Here is a 25,296-nt window from a genome sequence, read left to right on the forward strand (position 1 = left end):
CTCGAAGCCCCTTCCTCTTGGGCTTTTATGGAGGCTTCATTTATTGGGGGAAGGGGTGGTGATCACATCACCGGCCATTGCATTTGAATCCCACCTCCTGCCCCTTTCCCCTGGCAGGATGCGGGGAAGCAGGACTGAAAGTCCCCGCTCTGTTCTGGGGGTTTCCCTGGCGGCCAGCTCCCTTCCTCAGGGTTCTCCCGCCTTACCTTCATCAGCATCGGGAGAGAGACCTTTACCGGTCTCTGCACTTAAAGACATCCCAAAGGGAAGGACTCGCCAAGACAGTGGAGAAGACCGCTGTGCAGAAGAACACATTTTGGTCACCCGATGACCAAATGTATTTCCTGTAAATCGCCACAGCGCACCTTAGAATATGCCTTTGGGGTATTTTAGCCACATGATGTCTTCCGTTGTCCAGGTGGCATCTCTCTGTTGGGGCTTTGAACGCGTGCTCGCATGTGCAGTGTTGCCTCGTTGGGCACTTAGCGGCTGTGACTTCACAGGGGACTGTAACGTCTTATAGCCGTAAAACTCTTACTGTTTTACTTAAATTATGAACAATTTTTGAAATTTGTGATTAGGATGAATTTTACTGAGCAACAAAACGTATTTTCGAACATTTTTGGTATTTTTTCTTGTTTTTTAAACATTTATTTTATTTTTGCATGCTGGGGTGGGGTGAGAGGACTCACCAGAAAGAGAGTGGGGAGCAGAACAGGTGGATCTACTGAAATCCACTGCTGAGTGGTCTGCTGTGCCCTGTGGGTAGCTCCCTGGCTGGGGATTGAAGTCCTGCAGTGGCTGCTGATAGTTCGTAGTGCTGACACCCAACCCCCTGCGCCACCAGGGAGGCTCCGCAATTTTGATTTTTTTAAATAAAAGTTTATAATTTGTATCATAGATTTAAAAAAGACAATTGTTCTTAAAATGCCATCTGTGGTTTTCTTTTTATAGTGTAACGTTCCAATTTTTTAATTCGAAATCTTAGAAAAGACACTGTCCTTTCCATTCTGAAGTTAGAGTAAGTAGTCTGTTTGCTTTCGGTCCTCAACTTTGGCCAGTTGGACTGTTTTCCACCTGGTTGATCTGAGCCTCCTGGTCAGGCAGCCGGCATCGCCTGGTGAAGCTGGCGCGCTTGGAGGGCGGCGCTGCCCCGCGCAGCCAGGTCTGGGCGTCCTGTGGGTCAGTGTGCTTTTCTCGGGGAGCGAGTCGGCCTACCTGGTCCTGGTGTACGTCTTCACAACACGTGCTTTATGTGATGATTGAGTTTTGAGCTCTGGCCTAACGAATTGGGTGCCTCTTTGTGTACTGTCCTCCAGCGCTCAGGGCGTCACCATTAGTCTGAACCCAACCTCTGGCATGGTCACGTCGTTTGAGCTGTCTGACACCACCAACGACCAGTCCGGAGAGCAGGAGTCTGAGTATGAGCAAGGCGAAGATGAGCTCGCTTACCCCAAGTCTGATGGGTCTGAACTGTATGCCCAAGAGTACCCCGAGGAAGGGCAGTATGAGGGCCATGACGCCGAGCTGCCCGAAGACCACATCGCATATGTGGGCGAGCCGGAGGAGGAGCAGCTGTACAGTGACGAAGTGCTGGACATCGAGATCAACGAGCCTTTAGATGAATTCACAGTGAGTCTTTCTCCTTTGTTTGGCCACAGATAACGTGGCTGCCAGGGGTATAGGTTTCTGGCCCGATTTGAAATCTGTTTCCCTCCCTTGGGAGGGAGGGAAATTAGACCTTATTATCACTGTCTGCCAGTTTCTTTATCTGAGCTGTGACAAAGTTTGTGTTGACAGCTTGTTTGGCCAGAGGTAATGCTCCTTTGTCATTCTGGAAGGCTGCACAGAATTGTGACCTTGAGGATTGCACCCTAAGGAAGAAAACAGCTTTGTGTGGTGGAGACACCATGTCAATTGTTGGAAGTACTTAATGCAGAGCTTTTATCCAGGCTTTAGACAAAATCTGATAAAGTCCTTCTAAGGTGAAAAGATTATTGACCTGCTAAAGACATCTTTAAGGTGCTAATACTCCAGAGTGATTGATGTCCTGTTCATTCATCCTTTTTTTGTAACTGAGAACTGTCTAAATGTGAATAAAGAGGTTGGAGGTTAGGTTAGGAAATGTCACACGTTATTTGTTATCTATAATCAGGAAGCAAAGATTGTGCTGATTTTTATTTCAGAGAGATGATTTTGGTAGGTAGAGAGCTTTTTTATTTAACTTGAACTGTCAAGAAAGGAACAGGTACTAATGAAAGGTTGCTCGTCTGTGGTGGTTCATCAGTAAAAGAATCATATTTAAAACGGACACTTACTGGAGCCTCGTGGACGGACGTGCTCCCCAGCGCTGAGGGCTCTCGGGACCTTGGGGTTCGCTGCGTGCGGGACCGCGGGGCCGTGGTTGGGCGGAGGCCTGGCTGACTGGGGCTTCTCGGAGCCCTTTCACGAGACCAGGAACTCTGCTCTGTTTTCCCTCAGAGTAAGCTTGAACCGAGAAGAAAGTCCAAGCGCTGCTGAGTTTTTGTCATGGGCTGATTGACACGTGACGCATATACGTGTGAATAGCTTTGACAGGGATCATTTACACGGAGCCTTACTCAGTTCTGGTCGTGAGTCTATGGTCCTGAGGGGTCTCGGTGTTCAGGACTCATTCCTTCCAGAGAGCTCTGTCCTTGCGGGGAGAGCCCTGCACGCGCCTTCACGCTCTGGTCCAGAAGTCTCGTGAGAGACGCCGCGGCGCCTGTTCTGGTGGGCAGCCCCCCTCTGCTTTGCGGTGTGTTTAAAGGGATGCTAGAATTTAAAACGCCTCTTAAAGAGCAAGTGAAGATCTTTTAAAAATTACAGAGTTATTCTCTAGCTAACCCTTGCCTTACCCCTGCTCATCGGGGCGGGCTTCCTCCTGCTGGGGCCTGTGCTGTGTTCCTCCAGCGCCGGGCAGCTCCGCGCTCCTGCCCAAGCTCCAGGCACAGCTGCTGCTGAGCAGGAGGCGGGGGCTCGGTCCCTGCCTCTGCCCGCCCAGGACTGAGCGCACCTCCCGCCCAGTGTGCTGCGCCCCCACTCCGTGCTCGGCCGCGGGGGCCCTCGCCCCACCTTCTTGCTCAGTTTGTCGCTGAGAGGACTCCCAGTCGACTCAGTGGCCCTCAGTCCACCTTGAGGCTCCACTGAGGCCCTTGTGTGAGACCCCCCCCCCCCCCCCCGCCCGTGGCCTGAGGGTGTAGGCCTGGGCAAGGAAAGAACGGCGCCAGTTCAGTACTCGGCACTTTTCCACATTAAAATGAATTTTTTTCCAGAATTCAGAACAGCGGCCCTCAGTTCCCGCAGCGCCGCCGTCTGCCCGGACTCTGTGGCTGATGAGACAGAAGCTCTTGACCTTGGCGTTCCTGTCTGGTTCTGCCTGCTGCATCCCCGTACCCGAGGCGTGTTGGTGCGTCCGATGCCATGACCGGTTCCACGTCCTCGGGCGTCACTCTGACGCCGTGCCCCGCCCCCCCTCCCCCCCCAGTGAACCCACGGGCACGTTTCAGCGGGCCGCTCCCGGGTGGAGGCTGTGGGTGCCCTTTTGCGCCTCTCCCCGCCCCGCCCCCTTCCTCCCGGAGCCGCTGCTCCTCCGTCAGAATTGAGACTCTTGTTTGCTCATGCGCCTTGCGCCTTGTTTCCTGTCTTCCACTTGCGACGCCTTGGGGCGCGACTTTCTCCAGCTGAGTTCCTCACCTCGGGGCCCTCCGCGTTGTGCCTGGGGAGTCCTCTTGCTTACGGCTGCGCGTGAGCCCCCTTCTCCCGCTCCATGGGTGAGGGGCGCTTGGGTTGTTCCCGGACCCTGGAGGCGGAAAATGCCGCGGTGAACACGGGGTCAGGTGTTTTGGCAACTGAGCGCCTGCCGGCCTTGTGCTCGTTGGTGATACCTGCAGGGGCCCTTCTTTCTCGTGGTGGCTGTCTCCGGCCCCCTTCCCTCCGTGTGGCCCGAGGGCTGCCTGCCTGGCTGACCCGCCCCTCCAGTTCACACAGGCCTGGGCTCCGCCTCTCCCGGGGGGCTGCCGGGAAAGCACTTCTGATGCGTGCTGGACGGAGCCTCCGTGCTTCCGCCGCACACGGCTCCGTGGGCACCATTCCCGACTCCTTGGAGGCCGAGCTGCCCCGCGGTGCCACGTGCCCACGCCTGGCGGTGGTTGGCCAGCGCGCTGGGACGGGGCTCCGGGATCTTGAGCAGATGGTGCCTGACCTCAGGCCGGGCCGGCGCTCACTGCTGCCCAGGACAGTTGCTAAAATAGGGACGCTGGAGTCGTGAGGTGACAGGTGCCTAAAGAACTCCAAAAGTCAGGTAAAAAAAGCTAGTTTTCTTTCATGGCTGTCAGGGTGAGGAGCCCTTTCAGGCTCGTGGTTGTCCAGGGCCACAAGAGCAGGGCGGCTGTGTGGCCTGGGGCTCCCGGATCGGCGCAGGGAGACGTGTGCTCTTGGGTGCGCGTCCCGGCGCGCCAGGCGTTTGTCCTTCCGGATTTGATAGGCCCGTCTTTTTTAGCACGAGTGAGAAGTTGATACATCTCCTTCACACACCTGCGAGCGCAGCGAGAGACCCGAGCTTTGTAGAATTTTGGCCTGTGAGCTCTGGTCCGCTGAGCTTCCGGAGCACTTTGCTGTTCAAGCGTCGCAGCATGTTGAATGTCTTATGGCGGTGTCGGAGGAGCCACACCCCGGCGCTCTGGAGAGAGGGCTGCTGTTATTTTAAGTTAGTTCATTTTGACTGTTACTCAGAAATGACCGCCAGGGAGCCTGCCTTTCGGTGTTAGAGAAACGAGGGTGACTGAGGAGCTGGCGGCCCCTTGAGAAGACAGGGAAGTCGGCCTCCCGGGGCGGCTCAGAGACCCGGCTCGCGGGGCCGCAGCGGGAGCCCTGCTCTCGGAGGGAGGGGGCGGAGGGAGGCTGGCCTGGGCAGGGATGTCCTTTGGGCCAGCGCAGCTGGTGTCTGTTTCCCAGCCTCGAGCTGGTCCTGCGGGCCACGCACGTGAGCCACGCACGTGAGCCACGCACCGTCATCCTGTAGCCTCGGAACTCGTGGGTTGCAAAAAAATTTCCTTGTTAATAGTTTTTCTTCGTTGTTTTCCTTAGTGCTTTTCCCAGGAGAGTTTGTGCCACGGACCAGCCCAGCGGCGGCGGGAGATTGAGACAATGTCAGGGGTTGAGTGAGAACGAGCAGAAGGTGGTCGAAGGAATTAGGGCGAGGGACGAAAGAAATGACACACAGACACACTCAACGGAGAGTGAAAATCTGAGTGCGCTTTATTGGAATCAATCCTCTCTTTTTATACATTTTCACAGTCACCATTTCATTATGTTTTTCACAGTATGTGGTTAATCATTTATCAGTTGTTCGTAAATGCAGTGAAACATGAATAACATAACATCTTGTTTATTGTTTATCGAAGAATCAAGAACAAATCAAGAACATTTCATATTTACCCCCCTTAGTGGAGGCCTTTTCTTGCCCTTATGATTCAGTGTTATGATTATAAATACTTATCATAATTTTACCTTTATAACTCCCATTTTTCTACTTATTGTTTCTATAGTTCTACTTGGTTACACATTTACTAGAAGTAGTAGGACCAGCTTTCTTTGCCCTAATTGCATTCCTCTACTGGAAGACTTGTGTCTATTAATGATTAACAGCATGCCCTGGTTACGTCTCAACATTTCCCAGGCCTGTTTTCCTTAGGTTATTTTCCATAGGTGAAAAGGTGGGAACCATTAAATCCCCTTGGGGACTGCGCCTGCCTTAGGTTGTCAGAAATCATTTCTGATCTTACCCGTGCCGTGGTTGGCTGGCCAGTCCAGCACACAGAGGAAGAGGGACTTACGTACTCTAACAGCACAGCCACTCTATTTAATAAGCGATTGTGGCAATAGTCACATTGCTCTCAGGAGCCGCCACAAGTTTGAAAGTGATGATTTCGTTGGCTTCCGTCCTTTTCTTTAGGTGTGACGTGGGCACCTAAGTTCTCCGCACCGTCCAGAGGAAGTGTTTGTTTCTCCTTTGAGGCCTAGGGCGTGTTCGTCTTTTAACCGTACCTCCCTGCTTTCAGCTGCTTTTCAGGGGTGTGCTGCCTTCGCTTTCTTTCCTCCGCCCCTGACCGTGGGCTTGAGTCCACCTCTCGCGCTGCTGCTGCTGTGGGTGCGGGCTGGCGTCCCGGCATGCGCTGGGACTTCTGCCGGCCGGACTGGGGAGGCGGGTGGGTGCGCTGGTCTTATCTCCATCGCTGAGTCTAGTCAGTCACACCGTGAGCTGTCGGGGTTCGGGTGCTGGGAGGAGGGCGGCCCTCGTGGGCTTTGCTTTAGCGGCTGGGAAGTCTGAGCAGGTTCTGAAGTCCTGGGGGAGGAGGCGGTTTCAGTTGGCCGCCTGCTCAGCCTCGGGCGAGCTTTGGCGCGTTTCCGGAGCCGGAGGCCCGCGGGCTGTGGACCGGCCAGCTCTGCGCGCAGGTGCCGAGGCCCCGGGTCGGCCTGTGGAGGCCATTCCGACTGGAGAGCCTTTTTCAGGGGGTTCCTTTTCGTCACCTGGTGTTCGTGGTTAATACAAAGAAATTATATTTGAAGCTAATTAGAAAGATTTAATTATAAAGATTATCAAGTCTTTCTAATTATTCGGCCGTGTCAGTGCTCATTATGCTGTGCTCGGCGAAGGGGGTGGAGAGGTCGGCCGCGTTGGACCGTGGTGCGTGCGGAGCAGGCCCCAGCCAAGGGAAAAAAGAGTCTTTCCTGCTCCGCCGCAGGCGGGGCCCCGTTACTCCGGCGTGGAGCAGGCGGCGGGGGCCCCGGCTTTGTTGTTCTTTTCAAGTGGTTTCGGCTACGCAGGGCCCTTTGAACCGCCACGGAAATTCGTGAGGCGCTTGGTGTTCGCTAGGGATGGCTGGGGTTTGGGGGAAGACCCCGTTGTGTCTTTAGCTCGTGCTGGGGAAAACGAAACAGCTTAATCATGTTGCCCCTTACAGTTTAAGTCTTTGTTTTCAGCCTGTCTTTCCCTCCTGCCTGCTGGCCTCCAGCGCTGGGTGGAGTCCACACAGTCCCCACCTCTCTCGGTGCTGGGCGGGTGCTGCGTGTCCTGCCGGGCCTCGGGAGCCAGCTGGGGTGTTTTCAGTCCTACCAAAGTTGTTTTTACAAAGTGTTTTCGTAAACAAAAGCTGTTTTTCAAACAGCTTGCAGAGATTTTTAATTGGATTACTGTTTGAGTGTTGAGTTTTATGGGTGCTTTCTCTGCATTTCTGGAGGCGATGATGTGGCATTTATTCCTTTGCTTGTTAATGTGAATTAAATTGACTTTAAAAACGTCCTAACTCTGCTCCAGACTTCGTTTCATTTCTCTGGTCCCAGAGACGTCTGGCTCCCCCTTTCTGTGGTGACCCATCTGCTGCGGGTCCCCTCCTTTGCCCTCCGGCAGCTTGTCGGTCTCGTCTCGGGTCACCACCTGGGCGGGAAGTGCCGGCTGGCGTGGGGTGTCCTGGCCCCGTGGGGTGTCCTCTGCCTGGGCCTGCGGCCGTAGGGCACCAAGGTGTGCTCTCTGGCCCCGTCAGGGCCTGCTCTCTGGGTGGGGGGGTCCATGTGGGCCTGTGGGGCCGCACAGTTTCTCCTCCTGGGCTTGTCACCTTCACTGCCGGTAGAAGTACTTCCGTTTGCTTCCTGATATATCAGAGCATTCTATCAGTTTCTCGCAGTTACTCTCTAAGCATGAAAAACCCCGGGTCGGGGTACACTATTGACTTTTCTTTCAAAGCCCCGAGATCTCAGGTTCGTTTCGGACTTAGCCAGAGAACATAATAAGAATCGGGCCTCCCCGGTGGCGCAGTGGTTGAGCGCTGGGTTGCGAAGCTGCCAGCGACCTCTGCGGCGCCGGTTCGATCCCCGGCTGCTCCCCGGCCACCTGAGGAGGGTCCCCCATGGCGCGCAGACCTCTCCTGCCGCCCGCTGCTCCCCTCAGCAGTGTCCTTCGGTCCTTCTGCCTGCTCTGCTCCCCGCTCTGGCTCTGGTGAATTCTCTCACCCTCCCGCGCTTCTGACTGTACCCAGTGCTTGTATAAATAAAACAAACAAACAAACAAACAAATAAAACATGCCTCTATTAAAAAAAAAAAAAGAAAAGAAAAAAGAACATAATAAGAATCCTCCAGTCTGGCTCTTCCTCCCCCTCACATGTTCTAAGTACTTGATGTCACCGTGGCTGCAGCGGCCTCTGGCTGAAGAGCTGCTGGGATGGCTCTCGCGTGTGTGCTCTGGAGGGGCAGCGAGCGTGTGTTCCAGGTTTCACGGTCAACTGAGTGGCTAAAAATCAAGCCTGTGAGTAACTTCAGAGGTCCGGGATGCAGTAACAGATGTACTTACGTGTTTAAGTTCACAATAGTAAAGTCTTAGAATAATTTGAATTTTGTGTTGTTAACCCAGCACCACTTTCAGTAGAATGGTTCTTGCGAACGGAGTACGAGGGGCTGCCTGGTAGAGCCTCAGGAAAAGCCAGTGCTTGGCGGGGGGGGAGCTGGTGAACTCCCGAAACAGCGACGCGGCCGTGTTGGACCCGTCTCTCCCTGGCGGGGCCGCGACGCGCGGTCGGGTCTGTCTGGTTTCCACTGTTGATGATCTGCAGAGAGCTGTGCGCCTTTCTCCACAGGTTTTTACGTGGACTTAAATTGCTTCTCTTGGGTCAGTGTTCCGGAGCGGGATGGCCGGGTCGTGGGCTGCCTTTGCTTGTTCCTGCCGGGCGGTCATCTTTGATTCATAGAAGCAGTTTTTGACTCATCTTTATGCCCTTTAGAGTTCTCGCGTGGCGATTTGGAGGCGGCATATACCCGTTCCAGGCCTGTCTGGGACGTCTGGACTGCAGGGACTGTCGGCAGGCGAGCGCTCCGGCTTCGTCGTCTCCTCCCGGGCCGCTGCGCCCACATAGCCTGTGGGTCCCTCGTGCTGGCTTCCGTGAGGAGAGCGGGTGAGAGGCCCTGCGCTGCCCCTGCGATTTGCCAGGGTCCCCAGGGATGGGCGTAAAGGTTAAAGTAGACAAGCAAATGCAAGTTACAGGAGTGCCGTGGAGGCGCGAGCTCGGGTTGCTGCTCCCTGGTCGCCTGCAGGGCAGCGTGGCTCAGCCTGGCCGTGTCGTCCGGGCTTTAGGTGTCCGGTGGGAGGGAGAGGGGCTCGTGCCGGCAGAATGCCAGGGGTTGTCGCTTTTAAGTCTCTTGTCTGCGGTGTCGGGCTGGCGAGAGGTGGCGGTGCCGTCGGAAGGCGAGAGAAAGTTTCCATTTGGCACTTGCTTCTGGCAGTTGCGCCACTTTGCTCGTTTCTGTACAAAAGAAGGGATGTTTAAAAATTATGAATCATGGAAATAGAGGTTTTCTACGTTTATAGAATGTATTAATGTGAACTCAGCACCCCGCGGGCACCCGAGGCCCCTGGGGGTTGGGGCAGGCGCACGAGCGATGTGGGCAGTGAGAGGCCGCGTTTAGTCGGGGGCTAGGCACGGCGCGGCGTTCCTTGGTGTAATTATTGTAGGTAGAGAAGGTTTTAGTTCCAGGGCAGCTTTGGTGTGACGTGACGGAAGAAGACACCCGGTTTCACTTCCTAACCCTTTGGAGCTGGAGGCGGTGCCGCCTGAGCCCTGGTTGCGGGCCGGGCGGGCGAGGGAGGTGGTGGAGGTGGAGAAGCCAAGCTCGCCTGGCGGCGGCGGCGGCGCCCTGGTAGTGAGGGCAAGTCATGGGGGTCGGGCACAGCAGGAAGCGCCGCCTGTGTCCCCAGAATGCGTCTGCTGCTGCCTGGGGCTCGCGGGACTCTGAGGCGGTGTGACCGACGGGCGCGCTCCCCAGGAGCCTGGAGCGCACCGGACAGCAGCGGAGGTCTGGGGATCCGTGTCCTCGGGAACATGAGTGGCAGTGCGTAGGGTTTTGTGTGCGCGCTGTAAGTAGGGATGGGAACTTCACCTAATATTGCACATTTTTCATGTTTGTGTTTTCTGCTGGAAACAGTTTCGTGTCTCATGTGGCTTTATACTAGCTCTTGCTCTTAAGTGTGAAGAGCTTACAGTTATTCTTCAACATTTAACTCAAGAGGACATGGACTCACTCTGCCTCCTGTTTGTTTTCTCTGTGCTAGGGCGGTATGGAGACTTTGGAACTCCAGAAGGACATAAAAGAAGAATCCGATGAAGAAGATGACGATGATGAGGAATCTGGACGATTGCGTTTCAAGACTGAAAGGAAAGAAGGAACAATTATTAGGCTCTCAGATGTAACTAGAGAGAGAAGGAACATTCCAGAAACTTTGGGTAACTTCTTTTGCCTGTCTCCCATCCTTCTTCATTCCCACTTCGGCTTTTCCATAGCATTAAGATTGATCAAGTAGGTAAAGTTGGCTTTAGAGGTTACTGCACCTGGTGTTTAGATGGTCCGGGTGAGGCAGGCGCTTAAGTCGTTCTATAGAGTGTCTTCCGAATTAAAATTGTTTGAATAAAATACCTGATTGTTTACTTTTTGGTAGTTTTTCTTTGGAGTTTGTGGCTGGACCTACTCTCATGTGTGTCATGTGGTTCCTGGCTCTTCTGGGAAGGTCGTGCGGTGTGGCCGCACCGTCCGACCCTTGTCGGGCCCCTCCACGCCACCAGAGCTAGTTCTGGACCTGACTGGATTCACTTGTGCCCTTCAGTGTTGCCGTCACCACCCATCACAGTCCCCTCCTACGTGCTCTCCCTGTCAGTGTTCACCCAGCTGAGGTGGCCTGTTGCGGACCTCGTCAGCTTGGTCATCCCGCGAGAACCCTGCTATTGCAGGCCTGCGGCAGGTACTGACCGCAGAGAATCTCCCGGCCGCCTTCCCGGTGTCTGCCGCGGAGAGCGAGTGGTGATTCTTCAACCTGCACGAGCTGGGAAGCGCTTGGGGCCAGAGAAGTGGCGTTTCTCACACGTTCTCGGGGGCTGCTGCTTCTGGAGGGTCTGCTGCATTCTGGTATTGGTCAAAATAAAAGTCTGGAAAGTTTGTCACTACCTTTGTATCACCAGACGCTGTTTTAAGTTGGAAACACAACCACTTCCCTTTTAATGGCAGGTAGGACTTCCGCTGAGGACGCTAATAACAGTACGGAGCTGGTCTGATCATATTACTTTGCTAAATGAGATGTATGGAGAGGTTATTCTAGACTCTTCTCCCCCCACCCCAAGTTTCCTTCTCCTCTGCCTTTTGGCTGAAGATTTCCTTAGACTTTTCTCAAGTTATGGTAGCCAACTGCCGGTTGGTCTGAACCAGGAGAGCAGTTGTTTTCAAGAAAGAATCTGGAATTGACTTTGGGTAAAAGGAGAGAAGCACAAGAAGGTGAGGGGACAAAGGTGTCTTCAACAGGAGGGGGGTGGATGTAAGGGTGCAGAGGACGCGTCTGAGCAGAGCAGGCCTTTGAGCCTTGGGCTGGGATAAATGAACCCGGGCAGTGGCCCAGCAGCCTGGCCCCGGAGGTCTGTGGGCTGCGGCTTATTGGGCCAGTGGAGGGGAGAGGCATCGTCAGATCATCCTTGCGTTTCTTTTTAGTGTCGCGGGTTCAGCTTTGATACACATCGGGAAGCCTGATATAGCAGACCCCGGTAGCTGGGGTGGCTGCCAAGTCCTGACCCGCTGGGCAGTCGCCATGCCAGTGAGGGCCTTACCCCTGCGTCCAGCTTCTGTGGGCCAGGATGGATTTCCTGGCCCTGCTTCCGCCTCTTGCCAGCTGTGGTCCTCCGCTGACTGCGGCCATCGGCAGTGCTCTCCAGTGGCCTCTGGCGATGGTTTGCGTTTGCTTCGTTCCTGCAATTTTTTCTTGGCAGGGCCTCGCCTTCATTTGTCCTTTCCGGAGTCGCTTGCGCTTTCTGAAGGTACTTGGCGCCGGTGTTCTCTCGTGAAGGCGTCGGGCAGCTTCATAGTCGTCATCCAGGGGCTAGCCCAGAAGTCGTGGTGGACGGGTTGGGGCGCTCAGGCAGAGCGGGCTAGCTGCCTTTTGTGCCAGGTGTGACCGCTGGCCGGGGTGGCAGCGGGGACCCGGCTGGGGTGAGCCCACCGCCCCTAGAGCTCTGCGTTCAGAGTGCGCTTTCCCATCACTGCCACGTGGGCTGGCCCCGCTTCAGAGGGACTTTGTGTCCATTTGAAGATTGGTTCCTTCACCACCCGCCTTCTGAACAAAAGGTTAATTTTACTTGCAGGGAAGCTGCTCTCCGAGATGCTGCTGTAGCCGTCGGTCAAGTAGAAATCTGCATGATTTTTGCGCTCAGCCTCTCGCGCAGCCCTGGTGGCCGCCACGCCGACGTCGGGTTCTGTATGGAAACAGCCGGCGTTGATGTTGTTGTGGGAGGCCCCTTACCTGCTCCCAGTCAGGGGACTGAAATGTCTTGCTGCCAGAAAACACGGTGTCCCATAGGATGTTTTGTTGTTTTTTCTTGTTGCTTGCGTATGAGCTCTTTTAGCTTTGTGACAAAAATACAAGCACTTTTTGCGATACTGTTAACTTTGAGAACACTCCACTCTTAAGAGAATGCGCTGACGCTCTCCTGTCTCTTGTTTCTCACGCTTTAGTCTGCATGTGGGACAGTGAGTTCTCCGTCAGGAAGGGACCTGTGGTTCGCAGCCGTCTTCGCATTTGGGTTGTGTGACGTCAGCCTTAACTGGCGAGCGTGGCTTCGCGGCGGCGCTGGTTCGCATCCCGACAGCTCCAGAGCCTAGTACGCGGGGTGGTTGGTTTGTACTTTGAATTGAGATTGAACCTGAAGTTGAATTTGGGGCTTTCATGTAGAACCAAGTCTCTAAGTAGTGCACCTTTTTCCTCAGTCAGGATGCTGGGAATTAAGCTTTTCAGAAAAAGGTTTGAGTGACTGTTTGGCCATCTTCCCCAAGGACGATAGCAGAGCGCGTCGTTAGGGGAGGGATTAGTTCGGTTCGTACCAAGGATGACTTGGCATAGAAGGCTTCATTCTCCCGGGACCCCAGTCGGAAGATTCCGCGGCATCTGAGTGAGGGGGTGCTTTCCTTGGAGGGCATCTCCACCAAGTGGGCGTCCTCGGCCAGTGTCAGCCCACGAGTTCAGAGCTGCAGGTCCTGCGGCCCGTGGGGGAGGCTGGACAGCAGCAGATCCTCCTTGAAAGCAACACGAGGGCACAGGAAAGGCCGCTGTGGTCAGGCGCTCTCACCTGTCCCGGCGCTGCCCCAGCGGGCGTGGCTGCACCTTGCGGGCTCGTTTCTTGGGCGCGTGCCGGGGCCATATCACATTTTATTGCGTTCCCGTGTGCCCGAGGAGTGTTCTCCTGAAATAACATTCTGGATTTTGTTCTTGGGTCTCCCGGGGAAAATACGTTGACCCCGCCCGTGCTGGGCAGCTGGGGGTCCCGCGCCCGCGGCAGGCCCGCTTCCTGATTCAGTCACCTCATACGCAAACCTTGGACTCCCATTTGTTGTTTTCATTTTGCCAAGTAATCTGCATAGTCTGTGAATATTATGTATTAGTCTGTTACAAAATTATTTGTATGCAAATTTTTCCCCAAGCTCTCTTTAGAAAGGGGCGGAGCCCGTGCTGGATGGTTAGGTGAGCCCTTTCTGTCTGCGCCGGGGTCCAACCTCCCTCAGAAAACACTTAGCGGGAAATTAACATTTCAGTTGAAGTTACAAATGTAATTTCCCTCCTGTCATATTTTGGTGACCTTTTGTGACAGCTTGTCTCAATTGGAGGAAAGCATTTTTACGTGCTGATTAAAGATGTCATTTGAAACCATTTTATTACCAGGGATAGTGAAATTAATCTTGACACTTAGAAGCACTCAAAAAATAATTGCTGATTCACCGCATAAAATGTGGATGTGAACCAATCATGTAGTCAAGATTAGAATAAAAGTGTGTGCTTGTTAGGAAGAGATTACATTTTCCTTCAAATGGGCGTCTAGACTCATTTGGAGGGGAGGGCAGTACCCTGGAAAAAGTTTTAAGAAAGTGAAATATGATTTGGTGATTTGGGGCGACTAGAAATAAATGCGTACAGAATCCATGATAGGAGATAAACTGGTATTTGGAAGTTACCCTTCCCTGTGGAAGGAGGTGGGAGACAGTTCCGCAGTGAAATCTCTGGAAGGTGTTAACACGTAAAGTGTCGCAGCTGAGGGATTATTTTAAAAATAAAGAAACTGTGTTTGACTAAATCAGGTTTTTTTTTCTCTAGGAATGTAGAAAAATGGGCCACTGTGAAGTTTGTGTAGGGCCAGAGTTGTGCTCCTGTGTGGCAGACGCTCTGGGCAGGGGTGAGCGCCAGTGGGCGCCCCGTGGCCCTGCATGTAGGCTGTGCGGCGCCATGCCTGGGCCTCGGCGCACGTGTGGCATCGCTTCTGTGTCAGACCGTGTCGACCCGAGAAGTCTTTCCTCACAGACGAAGTTTGATTTTGTAAACCTGAAAATATGAGATGATAGTAGTGTTCGGTATTTTCCGTAGTTTAGGAAATTAGCTTTAATTTTCTGGCCTTAGAATGATTTCATTAATAGCTTTTTTTGTTTGTTTGTTTGTTTGTTTTGTTTATACAAGCACTGGGTACAGTCAGAAGCGCGGGAGGGTGAGAGAATTCACCAGAGCCAGAGCGGGGAGCAGAGCAGGCAGAAGGACCGAAGGACACTGCTGAGGGGAGCAGCGGGCGGCAGGAGAGGTCTGCGCGCCATGTGGGACCCTCCTCAGGTGGCCGGGGAGCAGCCGGGGATCGAACCGGCGCTGCAGAGGCCGCGGGCAGCTTTGCAACCCAGCGCTCAACCGCTGCGCCACCGGGGAGGCCCATTAATATCTTTTTTTAATCAGGAATGTGTCAGTTTTCCATTTCTGGGCGCTGGGCAGGAATGATATTTCTGCCAGTTTCGTGAAGACACTGGACTGGCGCGGGGGTGGGGTAGCTGGGTCCTGACGACGGCCTCTGCTGTGGCGAGTGATTGCGGGGTGCCTAGCAGCTGAAGTTGACTTCAGCCCCTGTGTAGCTTCCCTCAGCACGTTCTAAGGGTCTCGCGTGGTGACTTGCTGTGGGGACACCTGCCGCTCCCGAGACTCCCATCCCGATTTTCCCGCCTCCTCCCTGTGGGTCGGTGTGGACTTTTGAAGGTTCCTAAACTTCTGCTTCTTTCCAAATAGAGCTTTCAGCAGAAGCCAAAGCCGCGTTGCTGGAGTTTGAAGAACGAGAGCGACAGCACAAGCAGGGCCGCTACGGTGCGCGGCGGGGCGGAAGGCGAGGCGGCACCCTGCTGGGCCGCGGCGCGGGCGACCAGCGGCGGGACCACGGCGAGAGGGGCAGGGTCCAGGGCCACAGGCCTGCCCTGCTACCCACACAGCCTCCTGTGGTGGTAACGTCACACTTTCGCCTCAGCTCGAAGGGAGGCCTGCTCTGTGGGGGTTAATTCCGCACTTAACTGCTTTGGCTGAAATGAAAGCTTAGTGGCAGGAATAACGGCTGAAGTTGCTGGGCAGTCAGTAATGTGATTTCATGGATGGGCTCATAGAGTCAGTCATGGGGCTCGGTGGTCAGAAGTAATTCTCAGCACAGCAGCGGCGGAGGGAAGGTCCCGGGCCGGACACCCTTGAGGGTGGGAGCCGCAGGCGCCTGCGGAGAGGCTGCCCCCGCGCCTGTGCCTGGAAGATGCCGTTGTGGCTGGACGGCACCGGGCAGGGGTTTTATTTGGTAAAATTTCCCTTCAAACTGTTAGCCGTAGGTTTGTCCTTAAATACAGGGGTTTCTCTCAGAGTGACTGCTCCAGCCTGTCCATAAAACGTGGGTTCTGATCTTCTCCGCTCGGGTTGCGTCACCTGGGGGTGTGTCATGTGCTTGACATGTCTTCTTCATTTGAATTTCCTCTGTGTGTCAAGCACGCAGCCCTCGGGAGCACAGACAGGAGCTGTAGGGCTGATCTTTTGATTCTTTTAGTTAACTTTAGGGTCTTAACAGCTTCTTCCGTCAGAGGTCACCCCTCAGAGGCCACTTGGTTTAATCCAGATATGTCCACCACGCCTGTCACTCTGGTTTAATCTGAACTGGGGGACTCACACCTCGCCCCTATAGAAGTGTTATGTTCTGGGAGGGAGGCAGTCACTTCTGAAAGGCGCGCCCCTTGTCGGACCACAGCGCTCCTTCTGCCCTGCCCTGGCGAGTGCTCTGTCTCCCTCCCGCTTCCTCCCCTCCTGCATCTCACAGGGGCCAGGCCATGCCCATGTGTGGCGACAGCAGCTCCAGCAGTGCCTCCACTTGGAACGCAGAATGTGCCTGACTTGGCGCCCCAGGGCCTCCCTGGGCCTGGGTCCGAGAGGGGGTGCCCTCGGGACAGCCTCCTGCCCCTGCTGCTGGGCGTGGCCAGCTGCTGGATCTTGAAGGAGGGTGATGATGACCCACCTCAGAGGGGAGCCTGTGGGATCCCACTAGGTCATCTCCTTTGTTAGCTCCAGTCTGTGCCTGCGGAGCCCTGTGGTGGGCCGTCTCCTCGCACGACTATTCCACAGAGCAACTCGGGCCCTTCCCGTGCGCAGGGCGGCCTTTGGCTGGCCTCGCCTTCCATGGCGGCTTCTCCCGAGGCGGGAGCCACCTGGCCTCCTTTGGTTTCCCTGTGGGCGCGTCATCCTGCCTCTGCTGCTGCCTCTGCCACTTTCCCGCATGGCCAACTTCCTCCTTCCTGGCGGGTAGGCGGCCGCTTTGCAGTCGTCTCCTGCCCGCTCTGTGGCCCAGCCCTTGCTCTCCCTTGTCCCTGTGCGAGGCTTCCTGACTGCTCCTCTGCAGAGGAGGCGGGGCTGGCGTGTGGAGGGGCCGGCCAGCTGCGCCAGGTCCTGCTCGAGTCCGTGGGCTGTGTGGCTGGTTCGACTGTGTTGGTTTCTCTCAAGTCCGTGCTAGCGCTAGGCTCAGGGGCTGCCGTTCTGCCTTCTTGCCCCGGACAAGGCCCACTCAAGACAGCTGAGGGCGGGTCCACCCGGGAATGACTGTAGCGTGCAGGTCCCAGCGGGGCTGGCTCAGATGGGTGGTCACGACTGAACCAACCTGCTGGGCCACGTGAGTGGGAGGGGGGCGGGCAGCGCTACGCTTGCGGTCTGTTCCTGCTGCGGGAGCGCGTGGGTTTCTGTGCACCTCGTGGCCTGGCCAGGGCACACCTGCGACGCGTCGGCTTTCTTGCACTTCTCCGAGTGTTGATTTAGATCTCTGTGTTCTTTCCTGTGGCATTCAGGCGCACTCGCCAAGACTGATCCCGCCCCCACAGCCGCAGCCGCCCCCTCCACCCCCACCCCCGCCGCAGCAGCCGCAACCGCAGCAGCCGCAGCAGCCGATTCGCAGCCTGTTCCAGCAGCAGCCCCTGCAGCCTCTGCTGCCCTTGCAGCACCCGCACCACCCCTCCCCTCCGCAGGGGATGCACATGCCGCCCCAGATCGAGACCCCCCGGGTGATGATGACCCCTCCTCCTGGGACTCCGCAGCAGCCCAAGAACATCCACATCAACCCGCACTTCAAAGGGGCGGTGGTCACCCCGGTTCAAGGTACGGGCCCCCTCGCCTCTGTCAGGTTCCAGGCCCCCGCTGCACTCACCCAGCATCCTTGCAGCCTCATGTCCAGCGTGGGGCCAACATGCTCCCTTGGCTCTGTCCCGGCCCCCTGAGACGCGTGCTGTCTGGACAGGCCAGACTCGTGTGTTTAAACACGGGCACCTCATTTTTAACTTAGCAAGCACCGCAAAAACCAAAGTGAAGGCCACAAGCGGTGATGGTGGAGCAGCCAGACTTGTGGCTGGAGCTGTCCGTGGTGCTGCCCTGGAAACACACCCAGGAGGCTAAAGTGATGCCAGGTGCCTGAGCACATGAGGGAGGGTGCCACCACCCCCAACGCTTTGAGGGAGGCGAGCAGAGTTCTGTTCTGGATGTGTCAGATTTGAGGCAGCAGCTCGATGGCACCGGGGCTGTCTGGTGGGCACTCTACCAGGGTCTGGGCTTGGGGGACAATTGGGGGTTGCTGGCATGTTGATGGATCTGGAACCTGTGGGACCCCAGGGGAGCTGTCGAACTTAGGGCTCTTGACATTGAGGTGTCAGGAGGGCTGTCGGGAGGAGGAGGGCAGGGGGATGTGGGCGTGCTGAGGGAACCCAGGCCTGGGTTCTGCTGACTGGACTTGGAATCCCAAAGGGCCTGGATGAGAATGTTGAGAAGCTGGGGCGAGGGCTTCTGTGTGGGAGAGGCACCGTGAAGTTGCCCTGTGGCCTTATAGCAGCCCACTTGGAGTTGCCGTGCCCGGTGTGGCTCAAGCCCAGCACAGAGCCTGCGTGCTGGAGCCTCGTGTTCTGGCCTCCCTGCTGCCCACTGCGAGCACGGCCTGAAGGCTGGCACAGGCGGCGGCCACCAGGCCCACCGGGCTCTGCCCCTCGCTTGTGCTCCCAAGTTGCTTCTTACAGTGTGTTGGAGAAGTTGCTGACGAAGCAGAAGGCTCCGTGTGAGAAATCTGTCGATTATAGTTGTATTTCTTCTCATAGATGCCTTCTGGGTTTCTTTCTCTTTTTCTAATTACAGGAGCGTAATTTTTTTACACTGTTGCAATTATTTGATGGGAATTGATATTTAATTCCCAAGTTTTAATGTAGGTGGTACATATTCTTGAAAGTTTGGATATTTTGTGTTTGATTCCTAATTTTAAAAACATCTCCATGTTGTTGAATATGTGCTTTCCTCTCTCTCTGCCTTCACCGTAATCTCCTGGGGTCAGAGACATGCTTGTCGTTCCCTTCCGCACCTGACGTGCTACTAATCCTCCTCAGCTGTGTAGCTGGAGAACCCTGGGGCCTCACCTTGTATAGTCTTACACGTCGTCGCTCTGCTCTGGTGTTGATGCACTGGATCAGTCTCCCAAGAGCGTGATGGGCTGCGGCCATTTTACCTTTCCTCAGAGGTAGGGTTCTCCAGTCCTGCCTCGCATTTGAGTGAGCCACGTGACACGGGCCGGGACGTGCCTTTAATTTGGACCTGGGGCGGTGTGATGGCAAGGAGCTGCTGGCGTAGGTCGTAGTCAACAGAAACAACTTACCTTGGCGCTGAGCCTTAAGCTGTATCTTTTCTTTATTTCTCTTACGCTGGGAATCCCCTAAGGTAGACACAAGCTAGGGCACGTCGTTACCTCATGCTTGACGTAGCTCCTCTGGGCATGTCTGTCCTAACCTCCTCTGACATGGACGCCAGTCCTGTGGCCAGGGCTTACCCCAGTGACCTCCTTTTGCCCTCGCCATCTCTCGGGAGCCCCTGGTCCGGGGGAGAGCCTTAGTTCACGACACGTGGCAGTTGGAGGCGCTGGGTGGGGTGGCAGCATGTTTAACAAGGGCACGCCTGCCTCCACACGGGCAGCCGCCTGCTCGGGGCAGGGTGTTCTCAGTCATGACCCGTGGCGTGAGGGTTACAGAGCTCACAGGCCAGGTTCTGCCTCAGGCTGGAAGTGAGCGTGGCCTCCAGGACCATGGATCTACCTGTGTTTTCCTTTCTCTGCCTTCTTCACGTCTCCCCCCCCCCCCCCCCCCCAGATGCTAGAGAATTCAGGTCTAGGTCTGTGTTTGCTTGGAGGAGGACGTGCAGCGGCGTTCAGTGGTCTGGGTGGCCTCGCTCTGGTGTGGAGACCAAGCTGGCCTTCCGTGTTAAAGGAACGGTGTCTTCTGTTGCACGCCAGTGCTTCTCAGTAGCGATTCTTTGTTGGCATTTCTGTAATTTGTGCTGTATGCTGAAAGTAAACGTGCTGTTCTCCCCTTTCCCTTGCTCGCGTATTAAAAATGTCACACCCTTGGCATCAGTGTGACTGCGTGAGTGCACACGTAGCCTCTAGGCTACCTTGCAGCCTGTAGTCCTTGTCTGTGGGCTTGGAGGGGACGTGAAGTGAACCATGCCGTAACCAGTGGTGTTCTTCCTCCCGCAGTGCCCTTGCTGCCAGTCCCGAGCCAGCCGAGACCTGCTGTGGGACCCCAGAGATTCCCCGTGAGTAGCAGCGGCCCCCTCCGCCCTTCCCGGACGCGCGCGTGTGCCAGGGAGTTGTGCCGCAGCAGACACAAGTTTAAGGATGTGTAAATATTGACAATGGCTTTTGAAATGGAAAATGTTTGTTAAAAGCTTAAGGTCAATGGGTTTTTAACTGTCAAGTCGTTGAATCAGGATCGTCACCGGCACACCGCTCGTCGTGGAGCAGCGATGTTGACGCCCATTGCCTCGTGTGGAGCGAGCCCCAGCCTGGCTCGATGCGCGCGTGTGGGCACGTGTGTGCACGAGTCAGGGTGGGTGCGACAAATCCTGGGGGAGGAGAAGGCAATTACTGTGAAAAAAGCTTCAAAGGTCTTAGGGAGCCTTTGGGTTTATATTTTAAAATGAAGGTTTTTCTCCTTAAAATACTTTAAAGAGAAGGAAGGACCGCGCGGTCTCTCCCCCGCCCCGCTGCGCGCGCAGGCCGCGCTCTGCACCGCCCTCCCGGCTTCTGACTTGCCCTCCAGAAAATTACCCGCTTAAATAGTTGAACATAAATTTTGAGTTTCTGATGGATGTATAGTTGTTTCATGGTTTCGTTAAATCAGTGAGGGATTTGTTCTTTTTAAAAACAATGTTGGAGAAAAGTGGACCCGGGCAGACACTGTCATGTTATTTGTAAGAAGCTGTAGTTTTGTGTGGGCGGAACAATTTGATTTTCAGAAAATGTCTAAACGACCACTTTGGCTTTTTAGCTGTGAGGCCTCAGTAGCTACCACATTTGCACATAGCATAGAGTGAGAAAGGTTTTAACAGGAGACTCAAATGCACAGCCAGATGGTTATTCAGAAATGGTTGGCATTGGGTTTAAGGCTCAGAGTAGTTTTTAGAAACTGCCGTGATGTGTAGTGGTTGTTTATGGGTGAGGATATGGGTCCTGAAACTGGTTCATTTTCCCTTATAGTAATCTTTTACTTAATTTCCTTACCAGGTTCTAAAACTATTTTTAAAAACGTAGGTAACGTGTTGAGTGCAGTTTCCTATTGGAAGCTCCCGACTAAATTGCTAAGGGGTGTGAGTCGCATCATCCACCCACAAGCGCGTGTGGTTTTCGACATCAGGTGCCTCAGGTGACATGGCGCGGCTGCCGAGTGGGTAAAGCACAGTTGAGGTTCTTGCGCCATGTCTCAGCACCCTGAGCATCTGCATCCGTCACGTCACGGCTTGCTTCCGTGCTTTGCTTGCATCGTAGGGGTAAGAGTTGGTGTGGAGAGCCATTGCTTAAGCAGAGCAGGAAGGCTGCGTGCCACCCCCTGCACAGTGTGCTTCCTGGTGCAAAACTGGGTTTGTGGTTCCCATGCTCGACGCTTCCCAGCGGCGTGGATGAGGCTGTGTTTGACTCTGCAGCGCGCAGCCTCACTGTGCTAGAGGCTCCAAGAGGGCAGCGAAAGGCATTATTACCCTTGTCTCAGAGAGTCCCTTAGCGCCAGGCGAGGGTGCCCGGGGTTGTCTGACTGCTTTTTGTTGCTGTTTGTGAGGTGGTGGCGCGCAGGGCGCCAGAATGCGGCTGCCGCAGCGTGTGTTCAGCCCCGACCCCAGGTGCTCATCGTGGCGGGTGCTGCCTGCGTGTGCAGTCCTGGAGGTGCCATTCTCTGCTTTTTTCCGCCATCAGTCTTTCAGAAAATCCTCAAATGTAGAACGTAGTTCAGAAATTCAGGAGAGGTATTGTGGCTCTGCAGAAGTCCACCAAAAAGCTTGAGAGAGCGGGCCTCCCTGGGGGCGCAGGGGTTAAGCGCCGCACTGTGAAGCTGTCCGCAGCCTCTGCAGCACGAGTTCCGTCCCCGTGTGGGCAGGGAGCTCCCCACAGGGCACAGCAGACCTCTCCTGTCTCCCCGCTGCTCCCCTCGGCAGTGTGTTTCAGTCATTCTGCCTGTTCTGTTCCCCACTCTGTCTCTGGGGAATCCTCTCTCCCCCACCCCCCGCACCTCTGGCCTGCGCCCCAGTTCTTGTATGCATAAATAAAGCATCTTTAAAAAAAGTTTGGGAGAGGGACTAACCTTGGATGTCACCTGTGGGTTTACTCAGGACAGATCTTTCGGTACATGTTCCCCTTTTCCATTGCCAGATTACCCTTGAGTGTAACACGGTTTTGTGACCATGATTTAGTGAGTTTCTCCTTCAAACCACGTGCCCTGCGTTGTGCTAGTCCCTGAGCTGGAAGATGGACCAGGTGTAGTCAGTGAAGCCCGAACTGCAGGCGCTGGGTGATGCCTCACCCGAGCAAAGTGGTAGAGCAGTGAGGACACTGTCCTGGCCCGGGGGCACCAGTCAACTAAACTGTGTTCCGTAGTGTGACCCCCGCCCCCCAACACACACACGTAAATTGATAGCCCTCAAGTGTCAAGGAAGCTGAGCATTGGGTTCTCCGCAGCATCTCTTGGAATCTACACAAAAGATTTAAATGACAGAAGTCTTGAGTGAAGCCACGTTCATTGTGATCTTTCTTTCCCCAACCTCAGCCCCTTCGAGGAGTTCCCGTTGGTCCTGCGTGCGCAGTGGGGGGAGCACGCAAGTGATGCCAGTGCCCAACTCCTGTCTGGGGTCCACTGCGCAGTGCACGCCCCCTCTGCCCAGTGGGGTGACCCCCTCAGCGCTGTGCTCAGCGGGTGCCAGGGACAGCCCCGCGGCAGTGTGCCCGGAGGGTGATGGTGGTGGTCCGGCTCCTTCGGGAGCTGTCCGTGACGTGGCTGGTGAGGCGAGGCCTGAACGGTGATTTTTTGCTTTTATTTTCAAGGATGAACATGCACGTTGGAAGTAGGATTCATGTCCTGTGCGTTTCACAAGACTTCAGGCCTGCCCACCTGACTGGGGCGTGAAGGCAGATGCGGGGGTGCTGGGGTCTGCAGGCTTGGGAGGGGTCGGCACCAGCGGCGGCGTGCCCAGTGCCCTTCCGCCCCAGTAGTGCACGCCGGCTTAGACTGCCCCTTTGTTTGACAAGGAAACTGGAGAAGTTCTTCATGTACAACAGGGAGGTCTAGAGCTTGTAGGAAGTGAGGATGTCTCGAGATTTTTTAATGGAAAATCACAGAGCACTCTAATATGAAGCCCTGTGTGCATGGAGGTGTTTGAAAGGTCAACTCTGAGGTCGTGCTGTACAGTTCAGGTGCAGCCAGCCTGGTCGTTTCTCTCCTGCGCATGAATCTTAGAGGCTGGATGAACAGTCTTCACCGCGGTGATTTGAATGTCAAAGCAGTAAAATCATGAAGGACCCTTATTTTGATCACTTTTGGGCCCTGCGCCCTCAGGCCTGCGCGGTTGCCCGGCCGGGGGTCCCTGCCCCTCCGATGCGGACGCGTGGCCTGCAGCAGGTGAGGTTTCTGTCCAGAAGTCAGGCCTTGTTTTCATCTCAGCTGCTGACACAGTGACTGTGCTGACACTGCTGAACCCGGCCATGTTCTTCTCACGCAGACTTTTATTCCCAGCGACTTGTTTTCTCAAATAAGACTTCGGAATCTCTTCTGGAGAGATAGACATACGTTGATTGTCATTCATCCTCATTTTCGTTAATCTGCCAAATCCACAGTGGGTGGGGGATGCTGCGGGAAGCTGTGGCTGCTGGGCGCAGAAGCAAGCACATGCCCTTGGCCGTTGGAGGGGGTCCTGCCCAGGGAGCCCCCCTTCCATGCAGCCCCCACTGTCCTGTCTGTCTAGGCATCTGGCCCCGCCAGCCACCATGGGAGCATCCCCGTCTGCGCTGGGCCCGGGGCTGCACTGTCCCCAGAGCGCTTACGGTGCGCTTGGTCTCCCCGAGGGCCCGGCAGTTGCAGGCCAGGCTGGAGCACCTGCCTGCTGGCGGGCCTGATGGGCCTGATCACTCCGCAGGCTCTCCCGGATGCTGTCTCGCGGCAAGTTTAACGTCCTTGCCTTCTCCCTAGTGTCTTGTCTAGTGCTGTGCCTGTTCTCAGGGATGTTTGCTCAACATGCGCCATCTCAAACACGTAACCCTAAAATGTGAGCACCCTGGAGGCTTGCTGTGAGGTTTTGTTCATCTGTTACCTTGTCAGCGCAGCGGCCGTTCTTAAGTGGGTGGGGTAAATCCCAGGTCCTTCACGGGGTACCGATCATGACGTAAGCATTTTGAAACCTAGTCTAGTCAGCCTTTGGTTTTGCGTTGGTGTGTTGGCTTAATGCAGGTATCTGAGGGCAGCCAATTACATACAAAGTATTTTGGCTGCTGAGTAATATTAGTGACTTGTTTAATGGAAAACAAAAAGTTAAGTTAAAAAAGACAATTACACTTTTAAGTTGGCCTTCTGGGATGACATTACCACCTGGGCAGACGCAGTAGAGGCAGTGCCTTCTGTGTCTGCCTCCCGGCTGGTCTAGCTGCACTGTTTCCTGCAGCGGGGCGCTCGGTATTTATTGGGGGCTGGTGATTGACACTCTCTGGATGGGTCTTACAAGGCATTTCATGCAAATCATGTTTGATGAGACTGCTGCATCAAATTACATTTCTTTCTGATTAGAGCCTTTGCAGATGTGAATCCAGACTTCATTCCAGCTAGGAAAAAAGCCTTTCTTTTGAACCCTTACTGTTTTTACAACTTGCTTGCAATGCCTTGTAATTATTAGCACTTAAAGATAGGGAAGGGGTGATGGGCATTCTCTCTTGTCAAATCTATGAGTAGTAGCAGGCAGATGTGGGGAGAGATCTTCCAGCTGTCACACATTGTCAGGCGGGTGAGGCAAGAATGCAGTTTAAAATGCAGGTGACATAATACCCAGCCTCCTCCATTTGCTGGTGGGGTTCTGATTAATCATGATTACCATACATTATCATACCATCAAATTTAATCATATCAATGAATTCCCATCTGCAGTAGGAACAGCAGCAGCTAAGCACTATGGTAACAGTCAGAGCACGTGGTCTTAGATCCGGTGGTCCAGGTTCGGCACGGCGGGGCTGGGTGCAGGGTCGCACAGCTCCAGGCAGGGGCTGGGTGGGGGTGAAGTGGGTTTCCTGAGTGCTGAGCCTTCAAGTCTGGGTGTAAAAGTTGGTTTGCGGTTTGCCCAAGGAAACCGATCTTTCCGCGTCCTCCCCAGGCAGATAATTTGGGAGTACAGTTTGCCCCTCTGCACTTTAAAATTCAGCCAGTGAAGTGTTGGCAGTAACACAGTTTGAAGGTCTCAGACCTCCTGTTTTTGTCAGGAAAATCTCTCTGGTCTGATAGTAATTCCTGTCTTGTCCTGCAAGGTGCACCCAAAATCTTGTTTTCAGGATTTATGCCCCAGGAGTCTTGCAAGACCCATTGTTTTTGTTTAGAACCATTTTAGAGTGTGAAAGGGG

The 25,296-nt window shown here is 54.8% G+C and overlaps 1 protein-coding gene across 1 annotated transcript in view; it reads left to right on the forward strand.

Moving 5' to 3' along the window:
• RBM33 (RNA binding motif protein 33) overlaps positions 1-25,296 on the forward strand; it is a gene marked incomplete at both ends in the record, with an annotated part of 72,474 nt that overhangs the window by 20,130 nt on the left and 27,048 nt on the right. Inside the window, 5 exons of the mRNA XM_084230959.1 lie at positions 1,320-1,632; positions 10,119-10,290; positions 15,132-15,340; positions 17,234-17,507; positions 19,912-19,970. Coding sequence (XP_084087085.1) covers positions 1,320-1,632; positions 10,119-10,290; positions 15,132-15,340; positions 17,234-17,507; positions 19,912-19,970 — 1,027 coding nt within the window. The remainder of the gene's footprint in view (positions 1-1,319; positions 1,633-10,118; positions 10,291-15,131; positions 15,341-17,233; positions 17,508-19,911; positions 19,971-25,296) is intronic.

The sequence above is a fragment of the Talpa europaea genome (assembly GCF_964194135.1).
Source record: "Talpa europaea genome assembly, chromosome: 3".
Taxonomy (NCBI): Eukaryota; Metazoa; Chordata; class Mammalia; order Eulipotyphla; family Talpidae; genus Talpa; species Talpa europaea.